We start from the raw sequence: 22601 nt of genomic DNA, 5'->3' as shown, positions 1-22601 counted from the left end.
CACTCACAGCCTACAAAATTTTGTGAAGGATGGTACTAAAGACCAAGTACCTGCAGTTTGCAAAACATTGAATTCTGCATGTAGAGGTGGTCTCCATTCAGGACACTTCAGAGATTGAGATATACAAGTTGGTAAAGAAGGACTTTGAGACTTCAATAATGAGGCTGATAAAATGTATTTGGTGGAGTATTGCTTCTTAAAGATACCAGCTTTACTCCTTGTAATCATAGTATGCTTGTTATTTACTTGAGGTGCAGAAGAAGTGTCTGGTGGAACAGGAGAAGTAACTGGTGGTGTATAAGAAGTATCTTGAATAGACACATCATCAGATGAAGTAGAACAACTGAGCAGGAGACACTACAGAAGCATCAGTTGGAGTAACTTTAGAGTGGTTCTTAGTGGCTAACAATGTGAGAAGCAGGAGGAAGAACTTGTTTGAGAGAATACACAACTTCTTGGAATACCACATGTCTAGAAATATAGACTTTACCAGTGGAAATATCTAAGCACCTATAACCTTTATGATTATCAGCATAACCAACAAAAATGCGGGAAACACTTCTAGGTGCTAGTTTATGTGGAGTGTAGGTTTTGATACAAGGGAAACACAAACATCCAAATGATCTGAGAAACGTATAATCAGGCTTCATGAACCTCATAGGGGGATTTAAATTTCAAAGATATGACTGGTAATCTATTGAATGTGAAGTTAGCTATAGTGAAGGCCTCAACCCAAAAGGTAGGAAAAATACCATACTGAAGAAGGAGAATTCTGCCAACATCCACCAAATTAATGCATGTGCTTGGACTCTGCAACACCATTTTTTTCAGGTGTACGGGGACAAGTTATGTCATGCAGAATACCATGAGTAGAGAGAGAGAGAGATCCCAAATCATTGTATATAAACTCACCACCACCATCAATCATGATTGTCTTAATGTAGCATTGTAGATGCTTCTGAATTTGAGTTTTAAATTGATAAAATACCTTTCTGAAGTAAGATTTATCAAACAGAGGAAATATCCAACAGATTTTTGAGAAATCATCAATTATATTCACATAACATTGTATCCAGAGATAGTAGTTACAGGACTTGGACCCCATAGATCAAGATGTAAAGTTTCTAATGGTTGTGAACTACAATGAGTTGAAATGGAAAAAGGAAATTTATGACTTCTTCCTAAATGACAATCATTACAAAATATAGGTGTCCTCATCATAGAAGAAGATAGAGAACTACACACATGTTGCATTATTTGAAAGGATGGGTGAGCAAGTCTCTTGTGCCATACTTCATCAGAAATTGTAGTTGTGACACTAGAAAGAGCTTTGGAGGATGTATCATGCAAAAAATAAAGAGGATATATACCATTATGATGAGGGCCTTGCAAAAGTATCTTCCTATTGGATAAGTCCTTCACAGAGGAACCATCTGAACCAAAGGTTATGGAACAATGATATTCATAAGTAAATCTATGGACAAATAATAAGTTGTGAGAAGATTTTGGAACTGGAAGCACATTTTTGAGATGAAACCTATGATTTGGCGAGGTTTTCAAAGTAAAACCAGAATGAGTAATTCCCATACCTTCACCATTGGCTGCTTGGATTTCTTCAAGTCCTCCATAAGTAGAAACTGCTTGGAGTTTAGAAGGATCAGATGAAATGTGGTTATTGGCTTCTGTATCTTCATACCAAGGGTTGTATCCCAATATATTTGATGAAGCTAACATAGCAGTGAGATGCTGAGGAGTATGAGTGTTGTGATAGGAAAAATTGAGTATATTGTGACATTCAAGAACACTATATCCTGTCTTGTGGAAAATTTGACATAGAATGAGAGTGGATGTGGAGGCAGTGTCTAAGGATGACACAGAATCAGGTGGTCTAGTGGCAGGTGGGAAAGGTGAAGATATAGAAGTAGAGCTTTGACCAAGAAAGAAAGAACCTATGTCTGAAGAAAAACCTCTACCAGATCTTCCAAAACCTCTTGAAAAATTGGGAGTAAAACTATTATATCTTCCACCAATACCTCTACCATAAAATATGAATGAATTCATGTTAGCAGCAAAGGCCTTGTTGGACGATTCAGTAAGCAAATTAGCATTCCTATCACTAACAACAACTTCCTCACTAAGAAGATTGTTATGAAGTTCAATAAAAGTGATAAGAGGATATTTATGACGCACAAAGGTTGCAAACGGAATATAATCAGAGTTGAACGCAACAAGAGTAACTACAACCAATTCTTGATCCTGAGACGAATTCTCTAGTTGCAGCAAGTTGATTGGATAAAGATTTAATTTTTATTAATAAGAGCAGAGACAGTTTTATCACCTTGCTTGAGTGCTAGGAGTTTAGTACGTAACTAAATTGAATAAGTAGTGGAGGATCTTGCAAACCTTGGATTGATGCTAGTCCGGAGTTGATAGGATGTTAAGCAATTTGAGAAGTAGGAAATTACTAAATCTGAAATTATAGAGTGAAACCACATCATGATAGAGGCATCCTCATACATCCAATCAGTGTAAAGTTGATTTTCAATGTTGTTTGCTTGATTCCTGGCATTAGTGAATTGAGGAGGACAAGGATGTGTTCCATAAAGAAAACATTGAATCTTAAATTTGCGAATCACAGGTGACATTAAATTCTTCCAGGTTATGAAATTTTCTTCTTTGAGTTTAAGATTACAAAACTTGTGAGTTGAGATAGAGAAACAGTTGTAATCGAAATACTGGTAGGATTTTCCATTGAAGTTGAAGATGAAGGAAAATCTCATAAAATGAAAAAGAACATATCTAAAAAGATTGCAAATCTTGAAAAAATAAGAAGCGAAAGCAATGAGAATCGAAAAACCTGAGAGATGTGAGAAGATCTCTCAGTCTGATACGATAGTTACACAGAAAATTTGTTCAAGATGATCATCCATTAATGATATGTTGAAGATTACAGTAACAGAAACAAAAGTGAAAAATAAGAGGAGGTTATTCTTCTCCCTCTCTTACACACACTAAAACACAGATGCAAAATTAATATTTGTGAGAGGAAAACTAACGTACACTGGACAGACTATCAATCCTGCTAACCTACACTTGAGCCAATAAGAGAGTGATAACACATAGACTACACTTTAACCATTGAGAGAATGACAACACATAAACTGATGTAAGCATAAACAGTTTTATCTGTTATTAGTTATTAAAGGGAAATTGTATTCATGACATGAATAGGGAGGTAGATTACGAATCAATGAGTTGGAGTAAAGAGTTTAACGTAATAAGGAACCATTTGCCATTACAAATGGTGGTGCAGTTCTGTGTTTCAAATGTAGTTACACAAATCCCACTGTTTATAGTTATGATGAAAAATCGCCATCTCTGGAGATGCTTTTTAGTTTTAAGAAACAGATATTTCCTTCACCATCAACTCACATGAAAACTTTAGTTTCATTGGAAGCTTTAGGAGAATAAAATACGCATATAATGGAGTCAAATTTGGAGACAAAAGGAAATAGCTTTAGGAGAAGAAAGTATAAAAAGAATGGAGTCAAGTTTGGAGACAAAAAGGAACGATTAGCGGGCAAGCAGTAAGTGAAAGGAAGAAATCCATGAGCATATATAATGATTTCATTATATGAATGGTTAATAAAGACAGGCATCTTTTCTTCGGTCATATTTGATTACATTTTGTTTGTGGTTGAAATTACACAATATGTTTTAGTTGTTTTCTGTTTTTACATTATTTGTTGCATCTTTATCTAGTGTGTTACTGTTATTTAACTGGGAGTTGAGCTATCTTGCTTAATTTGTAACTCATTGTTATCTTTATCGTGCAATCAAACTAATTTTAATGAAAGATTGACACAGAACTTAGTAAACTGATTTTGCTTTAAAAAAGTGATCAACTGTATGCAGTAACGGTCTGCAATAAGTGAAAGGTTTTAAGATCCTTCATTGCTTGCAAGGCATCTATTAGTTTTTATAGCATTGCTAGTCTGACAATTTGAGTGTCTGAATTACGATTTTTTCTATCAACTAAAGATATAAATTTTCTGTTAACATAACCTAACCTTGAGAATGAAAAATTATTCATAAGAAACTGACAGTCATCTAATAAAACGTTATAGAAGACACAATGTAACATAGGAATGGTTAGGTGATAAACCTGCCTCTCTCCTGAACTTTGTAATCTGTTCTTTGGAATGAAATTTATTATCTTAGCAAAAAAAAGAATTACGATTTTTTCCGTATTTTCGACAACTATTCCGTTATTGTAACAGGGGTAATTTGGTTAGTACTATAATTATTATCACTTATGTGTACTAAGAAAATTCGTCTGAATAAAGTTAAACTGTGGTGCCAAGACATGTTTTGATCTCAACTCCTCTCTTTATAATCACGTTTTGTTTACAAGATCTTTGCTAATTTATCTTTGTTTAGAGTCACTATTAGATCCTGAATACACATTTCTCTTGCTATGTTTGGATGACTTAATATGGATATGACTCTTTGCTCGATATGAGAAATATCAAGATCACTTCAAATTGCCCAAATTTCTCGCATATGATTGAAATTAGCCGTGTTGCATGCACACTGCAGATCTATTAATTTTATTTGTTATTTTTTCTTAGCATTAGCTGCTAGTTATCTCCACCCTTTTGTAAATATTAGTACCAAAATCACTGGATACAAAAATACGGAAATGAGTTGTAATTTGAATGAGTAACTGTAGAAAAGCTTCATTAGGAATATTCAAGTAATTGTTTGTTAGGTTTTGCTATTTTTCCATGGGAAAACTAGACTTTAGCAAGGTAACTTGCACTATCACCTGGGTCAGAACAATGATTTTCTTAATTTAAATATTTTTTCCGAGTTGATTACTTTTATTCAAATATTTTATGCACCAATGCATATCGTTGTTGAATAATGCTAACCGATTAGGCCTTAATAAGCATTGTAAAGTTGACGTGTTATATCAAGAAGAGATTGTGCATATTTTAAAGCAAGGTTTGAAAAACGTCTGTTATTTCCGAAAAAACGGCCATTGAAGGTCATTGACACTCATGTGTATATATTACCGATAAATAGGAAATAACGGTGTTATTTAGACACGTTATAACCATTTTCACGCATGTTTAACTGTTGTTCTAAAATTGAGTTTTACGTTTTTTCCTTCTAAATAACATTTTAACGCAAGTTTTTTAGACCATTTTCCCGTTTTCACGTCAGTTATAATCGTTTTTAAGAAAAAAGAATATAAAAATATTTTCTTATAATTCTTTATATTTTAAATTAAAGATTAAAATTAAATTAATATTTTAAAACTAAAATAATAAAATAATGATGTATAGGAAACGTTATAACAATGTTATTAGACCCGTTATAACTGTTTTCACGCACGTTATAACTGTTAGATAGGAATTTCAAACCATAATTCTTTTTTATTTTGTATTTAACCGTTATGACGCCCGTTATTTTAGAATAACGTATAAAAACGCGTTTTGTTCCTAAAAAACGCGTTTTTTGTTTGAAACGTGCTCACACTAGTCAAAACGCATTATAACGCAAGGTATGAAAAACGGGTCACGGCTTAGGTCACGGGTACTACGCGTGACCGTTATAATGCGTTTTGACGGGTGTGAGCACTTTTTGGGCAAAAACACGCTATTTAGAGAAAAACGCGTTTTTTATATGTTTTTCATAAAAACGGGCGTTATAAAGGTTAAATAGAAAATTAAAAAAAATTATGATATAAAATTCCTATGTAACGGTTATAACGTACGCGAAAACGTTATAACGTGTCTAAAAAACGTAGTGAGTTAGTTTTTTTTTTTCTTTTTTAATATTTTCCCTAAATAGATGACCTATCCATTTTTAAATTTTGTCTCACTAATAGATAACGTGTATCATTAAATGACAGAGTTCATCACAAAGTCGTCAAGCCAATGGATTTCTCCACTACCATTGGCTGATATTTAAACACAGAACACGCGGGTTTAATAATTTATCTATGACCCGATTTAATAATTAGAAAGATGCTGATTGTTAGGGCTGTTCATGGTCGGTTTTGGTTCGGTTTCTAGCCAAACCAAAACCGAAACCAATACTATTGGTTTCTAAAAATCTAAACCAAACCAATCCATTAACCATTGGTTCGGTTTCCAAATGGTTCCAGTTGGTTTCGGTTTGTCCTAGTGGTTTTTGTTTAACCAATAATTATGTCAAACCAAAAAAAAATAGACAAATTTACAGATAAAAAAATCGTAGTTGCCAATAGTATTGGTTTACACAAATATACAGACAAAAAAAAAGATCAAGAATAGTTAAAGCTTACTCTAATTCTAGAGATCAAAAGAAGATATATAATATATCTTAATTTAGTTATTGACAAATAAAAAAGAAGGAAGACGGGAAGAAAAAAGTCGAGTAGCAGCAGCTGTAGTTGGGGGTGGAGAAGGGAGGCGGCTGAGAGAAGGAGAAAGAGAAAGAGGAAGAGTATCATAATGAAATATTAGATTTAGGGTTTCTATTTATCCTCTAAATCAATGGGTAGAATCTAATACTTTTAAATCGACGGTAGAAACTAAGTTTAAAAATTAATCGGTTCTCCAATGGTTTTTGGTTCGGTTTTCAGGTCAAACCAAAACCAAACCAGTAATGTCGGTTTTTCAACTTTTTTACCAAACCAATCCAAATCTAAATGATTTGGTTCGGTTTCTTGCTTATTGGTCTGGTTCGGTCGGTTTCCAACGGTTAACCGACGCCATGTTCAGCCCTACTGATTGTTGACTCTCTGTTATTTTTCTCCCTCTTTGCTTGATTTTTCTCCCTTCTCAGTTCACATGGTTTTCTTCCATTTTCGAACAACAAAAGAAAATAATCTTAGATATCTATTTTGCAACCAAATTCTTTGGCTTCTGTTAAAAAGCTTAGAAATGTCGAAAGTGATCTCATATTTTTAGATCTGGAACACATGACGATGAACATCATGGGTCATATCTAAGATGTTCAAGTAGCTTTGTTATATACACAACACAAACCAAGGATTTCATATTATCAGTAGGGATACAAGCAGACTTTGAATACCTAAAAAATCCATATATAAATTACACTGGAATTAGGATTGTTGAAAAGAAAAAATAAACCCCTAATTTTATCAATGTTTCATCTTCCAATTCGATGTGATTATCACCAGAAACATCATCTTATATCATCAATTAAACCAGTAAGCAGTAATTTCTTCATTAGGTCTAGTATATTAAGGTAATTCACCATAAGCTTTCAATATTTAGCTTCATCAGGCATATATTCTCTTAATCCAGCAAAAATTGTATCACTATCAACGATTATCCATGAATCTTTCCTCTGACATAACTAAGTTCTTAGTGCAGAAGGCATCCAAAGAAGAATCTGTGTGAATCGAGAGAGGAAAAGTTGGGGGAAATAATTTGGTAGCAGAGAGAAGATACCAAAAGTAAAATGGGTCATGGATAAAGTTACAAACCCGCATGTTTCCTCTTTCATCTTAGCCATTCGTAATTGAGAAATCCATTGGTAGTACCACTTTGTGATAACTCTGTCATTTTAAGGCGATCCTTCCTCATTTCTAAAACTACTATTTTAATTGATTATCGTTAGTATAAGAAATATGTATAATTTGATAGTCATGTTTATATTTTTTATGTAGGTGTTATAAAAATCTTTTCATTATACAAATTACGAAAATTTGATAAAATTCGTGACAGTCAATTACAGCCACTAGAATTTTGTCGGCAGCAATTATGCAATACATGCATAAGTAATATGAAGAAAGAATCAAAGAATCATCAATCCAATTTATGAAAATCCATAACCTAGCTAGGTAGACTTGCACGTTTGTTAGATGGCAAAATTTCCATCAGATGCCAACAAGTAGGCAGAGTTTTAACTCGTCAATAAGGTACTAATTTCTAAAACTCAATCATTGAATGCTTAAAAACAAAATAAGCTAGGCATGTACATGGTTAGTCGGGTAGAGTCAATCAAACAATTAATAGATTCGACTAAAATTCCACTTCTATTCAAATGATATGATTATTACGTGCAAGACTCCCAAGTCATGTACCTCCACTGCCACTGGATGATGATGCATATATAATTTTTATCTCACTTTAAGTTTTAACTTTTAACAAAGAAGTGGAATTGGTTCACTTGAAAATTAAAGTTGATGCAATTAGGGGAGGCAACGAATCCTTTGGTGCTGATTATCCACCCCTCCACAAGATTGCAATAAAGATATCTTATGGTGCTGAGTATCCATCCCTCCAGAAGATTGCAGTAAAGATATTAAGTCAAACAAATACATCATCTGGATCAAAGAGGAATTGGAGTGTGTTTGAAAGAATCCACACCAAACTACGCAATCGTTTACTTTCATCGAGAATAAATGATCTGGTGTATGTCCAGTACAATTTGAAGTTGGAGCAACAAAGAATTAAAGGTAAAGCAAGGCGACATAACATTGATGTTCACGACGTTCATAGTCTACCGAGGGATGACAATATGCTTGACTGGATAGCGGGGGAAGACAAAACACCAGTTTTACCTCAAGAAGAACAATTGTTAAATATGCTGGAAGAGGAAGCCGTTAATAATCCAAAGCATGTCCCTCTACCATACAACTGGCATGATCCCGAAGTTCAAATCTCATACGAAAGGTTACCGGTGAGTGACTTTGTTTATGACTTTGGTAATCTTTCATTTGGAGACAACAATATTATGAGAATGTGAATCCGATATATGATTCAGGTTGCACTTCCGATCGCTCTGACCATGGTGTTCAACATATGAACGAAGGATATAATTCTAATATTGATAACAATAATGAAGTGGGTAACAATGATGATGAAGGGGGTTATGATGACGATAATGAAGTCTATTATGATGACGATACTTATGCGAACGAAGATAGCCAGTATCCCCACGACGATGACTATGATGAAGAAAGGAACCGCCGAAAAAATGAAAAATACATGAATAAATCAAAAAAAGGTGGTGGTCGTAGTTGGTCCGCATAGCTTTTTAAATGATGAACACTAGTTTAACAATCTTATGTTTTTTAAATTTAAAGTTTTTAATCATGTAGTTTACTTTCCCTGTATTATTTTAAAAAAATATAATTCGAAATGTTAAGCTTTCAATCCAGAGAAAGGAAAAAAAACTCAGAAAAAAATGGTAAGAAAGTTATGTACACGATTATAACGTGCGTGATAACGGGAAAACAGTTCTAAAAAAAACACGTTAAAATGTTATTTAGAAGAAAAAAACATTCAAACTAATTTTAGAAAAACGTCTATAACATGTGTGAAAACTAAAAAACGGTCCTAAAAAACTGCCATTATTTTCTATTTATCGGCATTATAAAGGCACGGGGTTCGGGGACCCTCACAACCACGGTATATGGGTGTGACCGTTTTAACGGCCGTTTTTTCGATAAAAACGAGTGTTTTTTAAACCTTGTTATAACTCACGCTCTGTGGCCGTGACCTGAGCCGTGACATGTTTTTCAAACCTTGTTTTAAAGACAAAATTAGTGTTGTGCATTGTTTGAAAAAAACCGGCCGTTAAAACGGTCACGCTTATGCAAGTTTTGAAAAACACCCGTTTTTCTGGAAAAACGGCCGTTATAACGGTCACACCCATATACTGTGGCCGTGAGGGTCCCTGAGCCCCGTGCCTATATAAAGCCGATAAATAGGAAATAACAACAGTTTTTTAGGACTGTTTTTCCGTTTTCACACATGTTATAACTGTTTTTCTAAAATTGAATTTTACGTTTTTTGCTTCTAAAAAATATAAAAATATTTTTTTACAATTTTTTATATTTTAAATTAAAGATTAAAAAATTATAATTAATATTTTTAAAATAAAATAATAATATATAGAAAACATTATAATAGAGTTACTAGACCCGTAATAATTGTTTTCACGCACGTTTTAACCGTTAGATAGGAATTTCAAACCATAATTCTTTTTTATTGTAACGTCCGTTATTTTAGAATAACTTATAAAAAATACGTTTTTTCGTTAAATAACACGTTTTTTCCCCGAAACATGGTCACACCAGTCAAAACGCGTTACAACGGTCACGCCCAGTGACCGTGACCTGAGCCGTGACCTGTTTTTCAAACCTTGGTGTTGCGTTGTACAACTGAAAAAAGTGTTTTCACGGACGTTTTAACAGTCATGTGTCGTGATTGCGTTTTTTTTTTTTTTTTTGGTATTTCAGTTTTATCACCGAAAAGAAAAGAAAAACGTTTTCAGATCGTTATGAGCGTTTTGTCATACCAAAAACGATTTTTACCCAGGTCCCGTTTTTCAAACACTTTCATTTTCCAGTTTCCACAGCCCAAAAGAAAAACCCCAATTCCATGATTCCATCGCCATTTCTTCAATTCCTAGAATTTTCTCAGCAAATCTCCTTTCCTCTGTTTAACAAGAGTTTCGATGGAGCTCCCACTAGACATCATGTTTGATATCTTTAGTCGTTTGCCTATTGAAACGGTTTTAGCATCCAAATTAGTTTCCAAAAATTGGAGAGATGTTGTTCATCATCCATCCTTCTCTCAAAAGCATTTAAATCGTCTCTGTTCTTCTGAAGATTCAGGTAATTTGGGTTTTCTTTTCACTGACTATACAAATTCTGATTCAAAAGAATTCTATTATGTTGAATACGATGAGAATAATGAGACACCCATTATTAGCACTAGAAGGATCAACATACCCTCTGAATTGAAATCTTATACTGTTGTTGGTTGCTGTAATGGGTTGATCTGTCTTTACGAGCTTAGTTCGATTATCATTTGTAACCCCATCACTAGAGAATATGTTGATCTTCCAAGATTGAATTGTTATTTCTTTTTGCGTTGTGGTTTTGGTTACCTTGTATCAACTAATGAGTACAAAGTTGTCAGAGTATATGAGTTACCGGGAGAACCCAGTTCTGTAGAAGTCGAGGTATACACTCTTGGCAGTGGAAACGGTTGGAGAAATGTTGGAAAACTCAACTCTGAATATGGCTTACTTTGTGACCAAGTAGGTGTATTTGCAAATGGAGCTCTTCATTGGGCAGTCAGTAGGAAACGAATAATTGTGGCCTTCGATTTGGCTTATGAAAAGTTTCGTGAAATTCAACTGCCCACATTTCCAGAGTGTCTCTATAGGGATGGATACTTTAAACTTGTTGGGTCTTTGGGTGATTATTTGATGTGTCTCGATTATATGAAACTGAGAAGGTCTCTTGACATATGGTTACTGAAGGAAAATAGTACCACTGACATGAATCGGGAAGTAGATTACAAGTCAATGAGCTGGGGTAAAAAGTTTCATGTAGGCAATATGGAACCATTTTCCTTTACAAACAGTGGTGCAGTTTTGTGTTTCAATACTAGGCCCGGAAAACCCACTCTCTACGGCTATGACTTAAAATCGTCGTCTTTTGAGATGCTTGTCAGTTTTGATAAAATATTCATTCAACCACCATTCGTTCACATGAAAACTATAGTTTCATTGAAAGCTTTGGGAGAAGAAAATACGAATAGAATGGAGACAAATGGATGATCAGCGGACAAGCAGCAGTTGACAGGAAGAAACCCATCAGCATCTATAGTGGTTTCAATTTGTGACTGGTTAGTATAGACAGGGCACCTTATCTCGAATCCTATTTAATTTACGATTTGTTAATGGCTAGTATTACATAGTATGATTTAGTTTTTTTCTGTTCTTATATCATCTAGCACATCTTTATCTAGCGTGTTACTTAATCTGGAGTTGAGCTGTCTTGCTTTGTTACTCATTTGTTATATTTAATGTGTAATCAAACTAATTTTAGTGAACGGATGTGACACAAACTGTAGTAAACTGATTTTGCTTATAAATATAAAGAAATGAGTATATGCAGTAAAGGTCTGGAATAAGTGTAAGCTTTAATATATCCCTCATTACTAGTAAGGGCATTTATTGGTGTTTGGAGCATAACTAGACTGAAAATTTGAAGCGTCCCAATTACTATATTTTCTGTATTTCCGCCTGCTAATTCGTTGTTGCAACAGGTTACGGATAGTGTAACTGCATTAGTAAAACCTCTTGATCAAAGTTACGGATAGTGTAACTGGATGTTACCCTTGTCTTCTAAATCAGATTTCAAACATGCATTTGTTTATTTTGTACATAGAACTGAAAACCTTTTATCTACTTCTGTTATTACCATCAGAACTGACTATGAAGGAGAATTTTTAAACTCATTCCTGAAGCAATTCTGTGCCACTAAAGGAATTACTCATGGATGTTTTAGTTGCTATCTGTTATTACATTACCTATCAATTTTCACATCTCTATCTAGTTTGTCATATGATTTGGAGTTGAGCTATCTTGCTTTGTTACTCATTTGTTAATGTGAAATCAAACTAATTTTAGTGGAAGAATGTGACGCAGAATGTAGTAAACTGACTTTGCTTATAAGAGATGAAGGAATGAGTATATGCAGTAAAGGTCTGGAATAAGTGAAAGCTTTCAAACTCCCAGTAAAGCATTAGAGCATAACTAGTATGACAATCTGAAGTGTTTGAATTATGATTTTTCTGTACTTTCGACGATGTTATTGCAACAGGTTAAGGATTGGGTGATTCATCAGTACTAAGAAACTTCCCCTGAATAAAGATAAAACTTGATTGCTCGTACTGTGGTGCTAATTATGGCCACTAGCAGACATGTTTTTTTTCCAGCTCCTCTTGTCTTTATTTTGTTTATTACAAGATTTTTGCTAGTTTATCTGTCATTTAGTCATTATGTGGATCCCGAATACTTGTTATGTTTGGATGACTTGATCAAAACATGGATGCGGCTCTCTCCTCGATATGGGAGATATCGGGTTTACTTCAAATTGCCCATGTTTCTTTCACAACGTTGAAAGTAGCAATGCTACTTACTGCAGATTTGTCAACTACACTAGTTCACTTTTGTTTTCTTAGCATCAGTTGCTAGCTGTCTCCACCCTTTTGTAGATGTTAGTACCAAAATCACCTGACACAGAACTACAGAAATGAGTGGTAAGTTGAATGGGAAACTGTAGAAAAGCTTATCTACATTCATCATTAATTTTCAGCAGAACAATAGACAACTCAAGTAGGCAAAGTACTCGGCAGCAACTAACATGATTTATATATCAACTGTATAGTCTGATGCGTTTCACTACAACTATGCTATTGTTTGTCCAAATAATGCTATTTTTCCTTGCCTTCTACCACCAGGATTCAGAAGGATGATTCCTGAATTTTAGCATTTTGTGTAAGACGTAGGAGCAATCCCAGCGATTTTTTCACGTTTCTTTTCTTTAAACATACTTAAAATTTGTAATTAGATGAACCTGTCCATTTCAGAAGCTTTCCACCTTGGTTTCATTCTATTCTCCACTTTGTTGTTGCTAGTAGAACTGTGTACTCAAAAGCTTGACAAACCAAACTCCCATACTTTTTAAAATATGATACAACCAAATGCGGAAAGCAGTCAGTTCAATTGTTCCAACCATCCAGCTTGGAAGGAAGCTTTCAAAATCAGGTGAGGTTCAGGGCCTCTGTAAACCATACCATGGCTGCCATTTCTGCTGTTTGCTTTCATCAGAGGAATTCCATGATTTTGCTTGTGCTCTCTTCGACCTCCTGTACCGTCCAGATTTTTTACATCTAACTCAACTCTACTCGCAAGTAGTAAGTACACCCATAATGCCACTTCACACTTTATCATTATACCTGTGATGCGCAAGGCTTTTCAATTTCACCCATGATTTTAATTTCTTTGGGACTTTAATGCTAGATTCAGCAAATACACGATGTCACTACCATTCAAAGAAAAATGCCTTGATCATGTCAACGCAATCCAAATCCCTTGCTTGATTGGGGTATACTCAGATTAACTAGGGTATACCCAATTTTAAGTGGATTCTTTTTGAAGATTTTAGAGGGAGTCCTAATGGGTAAGTTACAAAAATACCCTTACCCTAAATCAGTTTTATTATTTTCATTCATCTTCCTTCTTCTCTTCTTCTTCTCCTCCATAACCATACCGGCTCTCTTCTTCCTCTCCATCAAAACTCGAAACTCGTCGATTCGAAAACTCCGATTAATCTTCAACAATGGATCCGCCAAGACGTAAAGCTACTCCTATGAAAGACGCTAATCGAAAACCCAATGAGTATAACTTTGGAATTGCAAGTTTGGTTCAAAAGAAAGTGAAGAAAAAAACGGTTAAAGAAGAACCACTCTAGTACTTCAATTTCATGTTTGCATGTCAAGTTAGGTCAGAAAAATCGAAATTGTGAATTGGCAGTTGCGTCGCCGGCAAGGTATTATGTTATAGACCTTGTCGACTTTTCATATTTAGGGTTTGGCCGGCAGGCTCTTAGGTTGAAGATCTTGCCGGCTGTTGAATACCTGTAACTGGTACTTGCAGGGTCGGCAAGTTATTCAAACTAAGACCCTGCCGGCGACAGTTTTTTTAAGCCAGGTTGGTTATATATTTTTACCTTGCCGGCTATATTTCGTTTTTTTTGTGTCTCCTGATGCCTTGAAATTTAAAATCCGGAATGGTATTTGGATAAAACCATGTCGGTTGTGTGTTAGCCGACAATGTGTGGGTAATTGACCTTGCCGACTGGTTTTGTGGAAAATCCTTGTATACAATGTGTTCATATTTGTTATTAGCCGACAGGTTATGTGAATATTACCCTGCCGACCTCTGTTTAGCCGGCATGCATTATTTAGTCGACCCTTCCGACTTTTGTGTAGCCGGCAAGGTTGTATTTGTCGACCCTGCCGACTTATGTATTTTTTCTTAATCGTTCTTGTTCAGGTTGCAAAAGGCAAAGAATAAAGCTCTAAAAGCTCTTAGTCCTCCTTCAAGACTTCCTCGTGTTGGTGAAAAACTCTTGACTTCAACACATAGAGGGGAATACGTTGTGCCGGGAACGCTTTTGATCCGTGTACTGAATGATTCTGAACCACCATCGGAACCCAGTGATTCAGACGAGACTCCAGATGAAGACCAATCAATTCCATCTGGTAGAAGAGGTGATGATGATGATGTTGATGAAAGAACTCCGGCTGCTGAAGGAGGTAACAATGATGACGATGATGGTGATCAAGAAATGCCTAATGTTGGAGGAGGTGATGATGATGATGACGATGATGGTAATGGAGATAAAGATAAGGATATCGAAGATGAAATTGTTGAAGAGGAAGTGAAAGAAGAAGAAGAAGAAGAAGGAGATGGAGATGGAGAAAAAACTCTAGCTATTGTTCAACAAACCGAAGCTTCAACTTCAACTGAAACCAGAAAGAAGAAGAGGGTGATCACTAAACCAGCTAATTCCCACATGCCTCCCTCTCACTTGATGCTTACGCTGAAAGAAGGTGAGCTTCCAAGGGGGACCCCAAGAGATGGTGGAGATGTTCTTTTTGGATACAAAGACTCATGGGCATGTACGATCCATAATACTATCGTTAGTAATCTCAACCCGTCTTTGTTTTTTATTCAAGTGTGTATCTATCTTAAATTTGCCTCAAGTGTTTGTATTTCTTTTCATTTTGTTTTTTTGGTATTTAGGATCACAAGCATGCCGTCCGTCTCATGAGGCACCAAGCTTCATGTTCAGTGACTAAGACTTGGAATCTTGAGGATGAATGTGGGGAGGTGAAAGTGATTGTCAATAACTCCGGGTTGTGGCCTGCGGTGGAGAGTTCGAATATTGAGCATGATAGAGTTATTGTATCTGCATTCTGTGAGAGGTTCTACGGAGAGACTGATACAATTTTATTCCCATTCGGTGAGATGGCGATAACTCCCGATGATGCTCATCAAATTATAGGCCTCGAGGTTGAGGGAAAAGCCGTCAGTGAGGGCTTCGATGATGATTTTTCTTTCAAGGATATTTACAAATTGAGCCAGAAATTGTTCGGTTGGAATCAGATTGAGACGGAGTCTATACTTGAGAGGAAGGATGGTCGTCTAAGCAGGAAGTTTAATCTGAAGAAGTTGAGGGACACACTATGTTACACCAAGCAAATCTTTGATAAGGAAGGAAGGGTGAACCCGGTGCGAATCAATGCTACCGCGTTAGGTCATTTGCTATACGTCCTGGGAAAATGTATCTTCCCCGACAGTTCCGGAAGCTTGGTCGACGCCAGTTATATGTAACTATTGGATCCCTTAGATAAGATGCATGATTATTCTTGGGGTACTGCGGTGGTCGCCTTCTTAAACAATGAGTTGACAGAGGGTTCTAGGGCACTCACTGCGCAAGTTAACAGAAACATATGTCTCTTCCAGGTAAATTTATTGTCTAAATTATTTATATTTGCAAAATTCTCGTAAGATAAGATTCTTACTAAACTTTTTTTTTTGCATAGGTTTGGATATATGAGCACTTCCCTTCTTTGGTGAAAGCCAACTCCTACATCAAAGTGGATGAGAATGTTGCGATTGATAAGCCAAGAGGGAAAAGATACAGTTTTAAGGGTGGTCAGGATAAGGAAATGCCGCAAAATCTTATCAAACTCCGAATCGCCATCGACAAATTAACTGCAAATGATGTGTTATTTGATCCGTATCGAGATGCTATAAATCAAGGTTTAATCCAAATGAGAGATGAAGTTGCATTATACTATGGACCCTTAATGACTGCGGATGGTGGATATTCAATGTACGATCCACATCGGATAATGTGAGAATTGGGTTACGTCCAAGAAGAACCTCATTTGGATGAAGATAAGCCGTTCTTTACTGTGTTAAAGGCTAACTGCTCCACATCCCAAAAAACTATTAACGTCGCTTACGATCCACCGCCAAATCAAGAACATTGGGACGATAGACGTGGCCGTATCATCGATGTGAGTCTTTTGGACGAGGTGACCAAAGGTAATGAAGCTAGTGAGAAATACATGACGTGGTACTTGGGTTGGGATCGTCCTACTATGATTAGGAAACCGACTGCTGAAGAACTGGCTCGTATCAAGAAGATGGCATCGAAAGACTCAACAATAAGTCTTAAGTTCTTTGTAAGTGTTTTAGAGTTGCTCTTACTGTTTTAAGATTACATTATCGAATCATTCTATTAATTGTTTGTTATTTAATTGAAAATAGAAGGAGCAGTTGAAGACCTTTGTGAAGGTGTTGTATTGCGCGAAAGACAGAGGAGAGCCTTTGTCGATTGAAGAGAAAAGCAAGCACATTGACTATGCTTGCAATATTGACAATGAGGATGTCCATGAATTGTTCAAGCAAGCTGATGCTGAAGTAAAAAGGGAAGAAAGAGCCATGAGGGAAGCACAAGCCAAGATGAATGCTGAAAAAAAGAGGGCTCGTGTTGGTCGTGGTGGTGAAGGTAGTAGTAGTGGGGGTGTTCCTAAACGGGGTCGTGGTGGTGAATGCATGCAGTCTCTAGTTTATTTCTGGTTAACGGTTGGACAAATGTTTTTTTTTTTAAAGGTTTATGGGACATGTTTTTGTATTTTGGACAACAAGTATTGGATTTCTAGTTGTTGAATGAATGGTTTGTTTAGCTATGTAAAGTTTCAATACATATGCCGTCATGCTTTTTTTTTAAGTTACAGTGCCGACCACACCAGGGACGGCAAGGTTTTGAACTGTCAGACTGCGGCCCTGACACTAAAAATTATTTGCATACCAGGGTCGACAGGGTAATCATATCAAAACCTAGCCGGCTGTTAAGAAGCCGACAGGGTATTATATTATCGACCTTGTCGACTATGTGTTGCAGAAGATAACTTCTCCTGATGCCTAAAATCATCACAAAGTCGGCATGGTTAAAATTATGTTCCCTGCCGACCACTTAACAGCCGGCACTCTAGTGATCAAATACCATTCCGACGGTTAAACAAAAAATTACATGAACTCGTGATGCCTAAAAGATATAAGGTCGGCATGGTAAGAAAATTTCTACCCTGCCGGCCGTATCGTTGCCGGTATGCTAATGACCAAATACAGTTCCGGCGGATAGACAGAAAAAAATGTTCTCCTGATGCCTAAAATCATCATAAGGCTGCCATGGTAACAAAATTCCGATCCTTCCGGCCGGACTTAGTCGGAAAACTGGGGAAAACAAACCTTGTCAGCAGTTTTAAAATTCAATTTTTTTAGGGGCAAGTACAATTGCATTGATTGACTTGTACTTATGCACTATAACGGCCAAATTTGGGCACCATCCTATAAATACACTGCTTATCTCCACAAAACAACACACAACTATTTGCATATACTCTCCAAATCTCATATCATCATACACTCCATCTAACTCATCCAATAGATCTCTACATATAACAATGGCTTCATTTGATTCTAATGAAGATTTGACAATCACCAAAGCTTGGTATGCGGAAAAACGACTTAGACGTCAATCCTCCGAAAGGGTGGATTCCAAAAACTTTTGGGCTAGGGTACACAATAAATTTAGCCAAAAGTTTGGGAATCCTAATGCAAGAAGTGTTCAACAAGTCCATGAGAGGCACCTAGTCATCGAAAACGCGATACTTGCTTTTTTAGCTCTCCAACCTTGGATTTTTAACACTCTCCCCTTCACCTTGTCCATTGCACAATTTGTAAGTAATTTTGTGGTTTTTTTTTACGTAACCCATGTTGTTTTATCTTCCAATCAAACACCACTAACAAATGTAAGTTTGTTTTTGTGTTTTTGTAGCATGAAGTCGTGAAAGCGCGCTACTTGGAGGAAAAGGGGGAAACATTCGCGTTCGATGCAAGCTATCACTTCTTGGAAGAAAGAATCCCGGAGGATAATCCGGAATACTTAGATGTTGTATCATCTTCAGAGGAGGAAGATTGATGGCTTTAGAAGTTTTTGTATAGGTTTTGTGGGTACATCTCTATGTAAACCCTCACGAGACTATAACTCGTCCACTAGGGTCGCCTAGGGGCTCAAAGGCTTGATGCACATGCTAAGTGCATTCTTTTTTCCGTCGACAAGGAGTTGTATTTTATGTTTCAATCAATGTAGTAACCAAAATTGCATGAATAAAGTGAATTGCATCTTCCCATATTCTGTTTTTTGTTTGGTATGAGTACAATTCGGCAAGGTTATAAATCCTTATCATGCCGACTACATGTCAGCCGACAGTGTTATACATTATGTGCATATAGCCGGCATGGTAGGAAATATTTACATGCCGACCGTAAGATTACTGGCCCAAGATAGTCGGCGTATTCTTCATTCAAAGACCATTCCGGCCTAAGAAGGGCCGACATTTTCTTCATCCAAGGACCATGCCGGCTGTATTTTGTCGGCATGTTATTCAAACGTCGACCATGCCGGCGAAACATAGCCGACACCTTATTCAAACGTCGACCTTGCCGACCATTCACATTTTCAAAACCAAATTTTTTGATCGAAATCGAACTCCTAAGACGGATTAAAGGTTTAATCTATTGAATTCATAATTTCAAAATTTAAACTAAACTCAATTAATTAACCTAACTAGAATTTTTAGTGTTAATTAAACAAGGGCATATTAGCCATTTATAAAATACAAGGTTAAGGCGTGGCTTCTTTTACTTCATAATGTCTTGGGTTTTGTCTCATTAGGTATACCCCAATTAATCTGGGTATACCCCAATTAAGCCAGGATCCAAATCCTCTCAACATTTTTTAAGTTTGTGTAAATTTGAGAAAGGGAATTAGGCTAAGGCCCAACCCATGGGTAACCCATAATATGAGGCCCTTAATTAAAAGAAGTTTAAATCTAGGCCCGAATTATTAAAGGACATTCATACCATTTTATATATTGTCAAGCCCATAATTAAATAACATTTAAATTTAGGCCCAAAATTATTAAATCTAGGCCCAAAATTATTAAAGTACAGTGCGAATGTGTAAACAGAAGTTACACATGCATATATGCATGTGTATCCAAAAGTTACACATTCATATGACATGTGTAATCCAAAGTTACACTTGTATATAGATGTGTACTCAGTATTACACATGTGTATGCAGAAGTTACACATGTGTACGCATGTGTAATTAAAAGTTACACATGCGTATGGATGTGTACTCATCAGTTATATGCATGTATAATGATAAGTTGCATATGCATATGTCATGTGTAGTCTGCAGTTACACATGCCATAACAGTGCACATAAAAAAAATATACAAAAGTTACATGTATTAGCCTTAATATTTATTTACAATAATTTCTCAGTCTATCAATTATAGTAATGCGCTGTTATTGATAATAATCCACGAGTTAAAACACTTGATATGCAAAAAAAAATCCTAGAAATGAGCCACCACATCCTACAGTAGAACTGTTCCCATCCAGTTTTTTCCTTCCTCTACCAAAATGCTTGCATATCTGCAACCTTCGTACAAGAAGAGCTTTAAAAGTTATTTCATCTTAAAGAAAATGTTTACTCACTATGATACAATATGGATCAACAATTAGAAAACTATTAGGAGAAATATAACTTAATATAAGTACCACCACCTCCTAGAATCACAAACTCAATAGAGTAGTTACAACACTCTGGAATTCCACCACCATCACCACTTAAAATGACACCTCCACGTATTTCTCCACCACTCGCACTACCTCCAGCTCCAATACCACCAGAAGAAACACTCTGCAATTCATAATAAAAAACAATAACAATACAAGAGAAATCAAGCAATCAAAGCGAAATACACTTTTCATTGAACTCTACAAACAACGAAAAATCATATCCATACAGAAACTTCAGATTTAGTTACACACCAGCTGACTTGTGTAACTGAGAGTTACACATGCATATAGCATGTGTAATTAGGATATACACATGCATCTAACTTGTGTAACTTTCAGTTACACATGCATATGGCATATGTCATTTATCATGAACTTGCAAACCTAAGTTACCTAAAGCAGAATGTTACAGTTTTTGGTTCAATCAAAAGCAAAATACACTAAGAAAGGGTAACCGAGTATGAAAAATATGGATAAAGTTAATTTGGCCAAGTGTGTCATGTATTCATAATAAACGTGCCACAAAACTGATGTATTTATAAGAAGCAAAAATTAAGTTACCTGGCGCTCAGCGATTTCTACTATAACCAGTGAAACCAACTCCAAAAAGAGCTAATGGAATCAACAGTCTGTCAGAAATGCAGTTTCGGTCATTAGTTAGGGAAACATAATATTCTTACAATGAATGAACTTTAATGTGAATGATGCACCAACTAAATACGTTCATTGTAGTATGTGTAAGTAGGAATTACACATGCTTTTGTCTGGTGTAATCAGAAGTTACACATGCATCTTCTATGTGTAACTAAGAATTACACTTGCATATAACGTGTAATTAGGAGATACAAGACAAGTGTCTACAAGTTAACTAACTAAGAATTACACTTTCAATAAACAATCATTCTTATTGACATTCAATCCTGATACTCAAATCTAATCATCAACTTGCAATAGTGGTAGAGCAAGAGCTGTGAGGATTACTACCTATCTGATGATCAATATAGTCAACAAGAAAGATCAAAAAATATATTGCTTAAGTATCCAGGTGAGCTACAAATGCATTTCAAACCATTTAACAACTATGGGTATTTCAGTAGAATTGTGGTTACCAATGAATCTTGTTTCCAGGCGTTTCCTCTTAGATTTACCGGTGCCAGTGAAATTCCCTCTGCAAATAAGAGATAAGACAAGTTAAAAATTACCATCACTTCACCTATCAATTTGTTTACTTCCAAGTCAAACCACCTACTTGTCTTTTTGAATCTGAAAGTTGATGTCCTGCAGCTGTAACTTTGTTCTTTCAGTGACAAACGCCAGTGTGACAGACGCCATAACAAATCTTCTCTTTCTTGTCTCTGCCTTCATTCTGGTCTTGAATTTAGAAATCAAAGAGAGTAACAACCATGACATATTGTAAGAGGAAATAATTAGTTGCAACATTGTATAGGTAAAATAGTTTGAAGTCCAAATGAGATTGATCATAACTTCTTTCAATAACATGCAAGAGAAGATAAAAACCAAATTCATACCATTCCTATGATCATTCCAGGCGTCATTTTTTCTTATCCGTAAATACATGTGTAAACAACTATTACACATTCAAAATGCAAGTGTAACCAACAATTACATATCCTAAAAACATGTGTAACTAGTAGTTGCACATGCTTTCTAGCATGTGTAACTAGTAGATACACATGCTTATAGCAACATAATTTCATCAAATATGGGTTCCTACCAACAGAAGGTTCCATACTTTTCCTATAATTCTATAGCAATTAACATATAGTGACATAAAGAGTTGCAGATGATTTACAGTTACACATGTATCTTCCTAATATGATTTACAGTTAACATATAGGTTATATCGCTTAAGTCTCGCCTGAAATAACACATATACATGATCAAATAGGATGGCAAACAGAGTACAGTTAATAGATAACATGAGTAAATGTCTTCCTCTTAGTTCATATTCAGATATCGAATAATGGCTATTTCTATGAGTAAAAATTTTCGGCATACTTCGAATGAGAAAAATAAAA

General features: G+C 35.7%; 2 protein-coding genes across 2 annotated transcripts; both read left to right on the top strand.

The window, feature by feature from the left end:
- Positions 1–3483: 3483 nt before the first annotated feature.
- Positions 3484–9056, top strand: LOC113315914 (putative uncharacterized protein DDB_G0285495). The gene is made up of 3 exons (XM_026564159.1): positions 3484–3587; positions 8217–8728; positions 8788–9056. Exons 1-3 carry the CDS (start codon positions 3484–3486, stop codon positions 9054–9056), a joined length of 885 nt encoding a protein of 294 aa, XP_026419944.1.
- Positions 9057–10485: 1429 nt separating this feature from the next.
- LOC113315913 (F-box protein At3g07870-like) lies at positions 10486–11598 on the top strand. The gene has a single exon (XM_026564158.1). The coding sequence runs from the start codon at positions 10486–10488 to the stop codon at positions 11596–11598; it is 1113 nt and encodes a 370-aa protein (XP_026419943.1).
- The last annotated feature ends 11003 nt before the right edge of the window (positions 11599–22601 follow it).

The sequence above is a fragment of the Papaver somniferum genome, chromosome 10 (genome assembly GCF_003573695.1).
Source record: "Papaver somniferum cultivar HN1 chromosome 10, ASM357369v1, whole genome shotgun sequence".
Classification (NCBI taxonomy): domain Eukaryota; kingdom Viridiplantae; phylum Streptophyta; class Magnoliopsida; order Ranunculales; family Papaveraceae; genus Papaver; species Papaver somniferum.
The sequence above is the reverse complement of the archived record's forward strand: the minus strand, read 5'-3'. Positions and strand labels throughout refer to the sequence as shown.

Coding starts and splice junctions, on each gene's coding strand:
- LOC113315914 (XM_026564159.1), top strand. CDS start 3,484: ATGGAGTCAAATTTGGAGACAAAAGGAAATAGCTTTAGGAGAAGAAAG. Junction 3,588..8,216: donor GAACGATTAGCGGGCAAGCA/GTAAGTGAAAGG, acceptor TGATGCAATTAG/GGGAGGCAACGAATCCTTTG. Junction 8,729..8,787: donor TGACTTTGTTTATGACTTTG/GTAATCTTTCAT, acceptor TATATGATTCAG/GTTGCACTTCCGATCGCTCT.
- LOC113315913 (XM_026564158.1), top strand. CDS start 10,486: ATGGAGCTCCCACTAGACATCATGTTTGATATCTTTAGTCGTTTGCCT.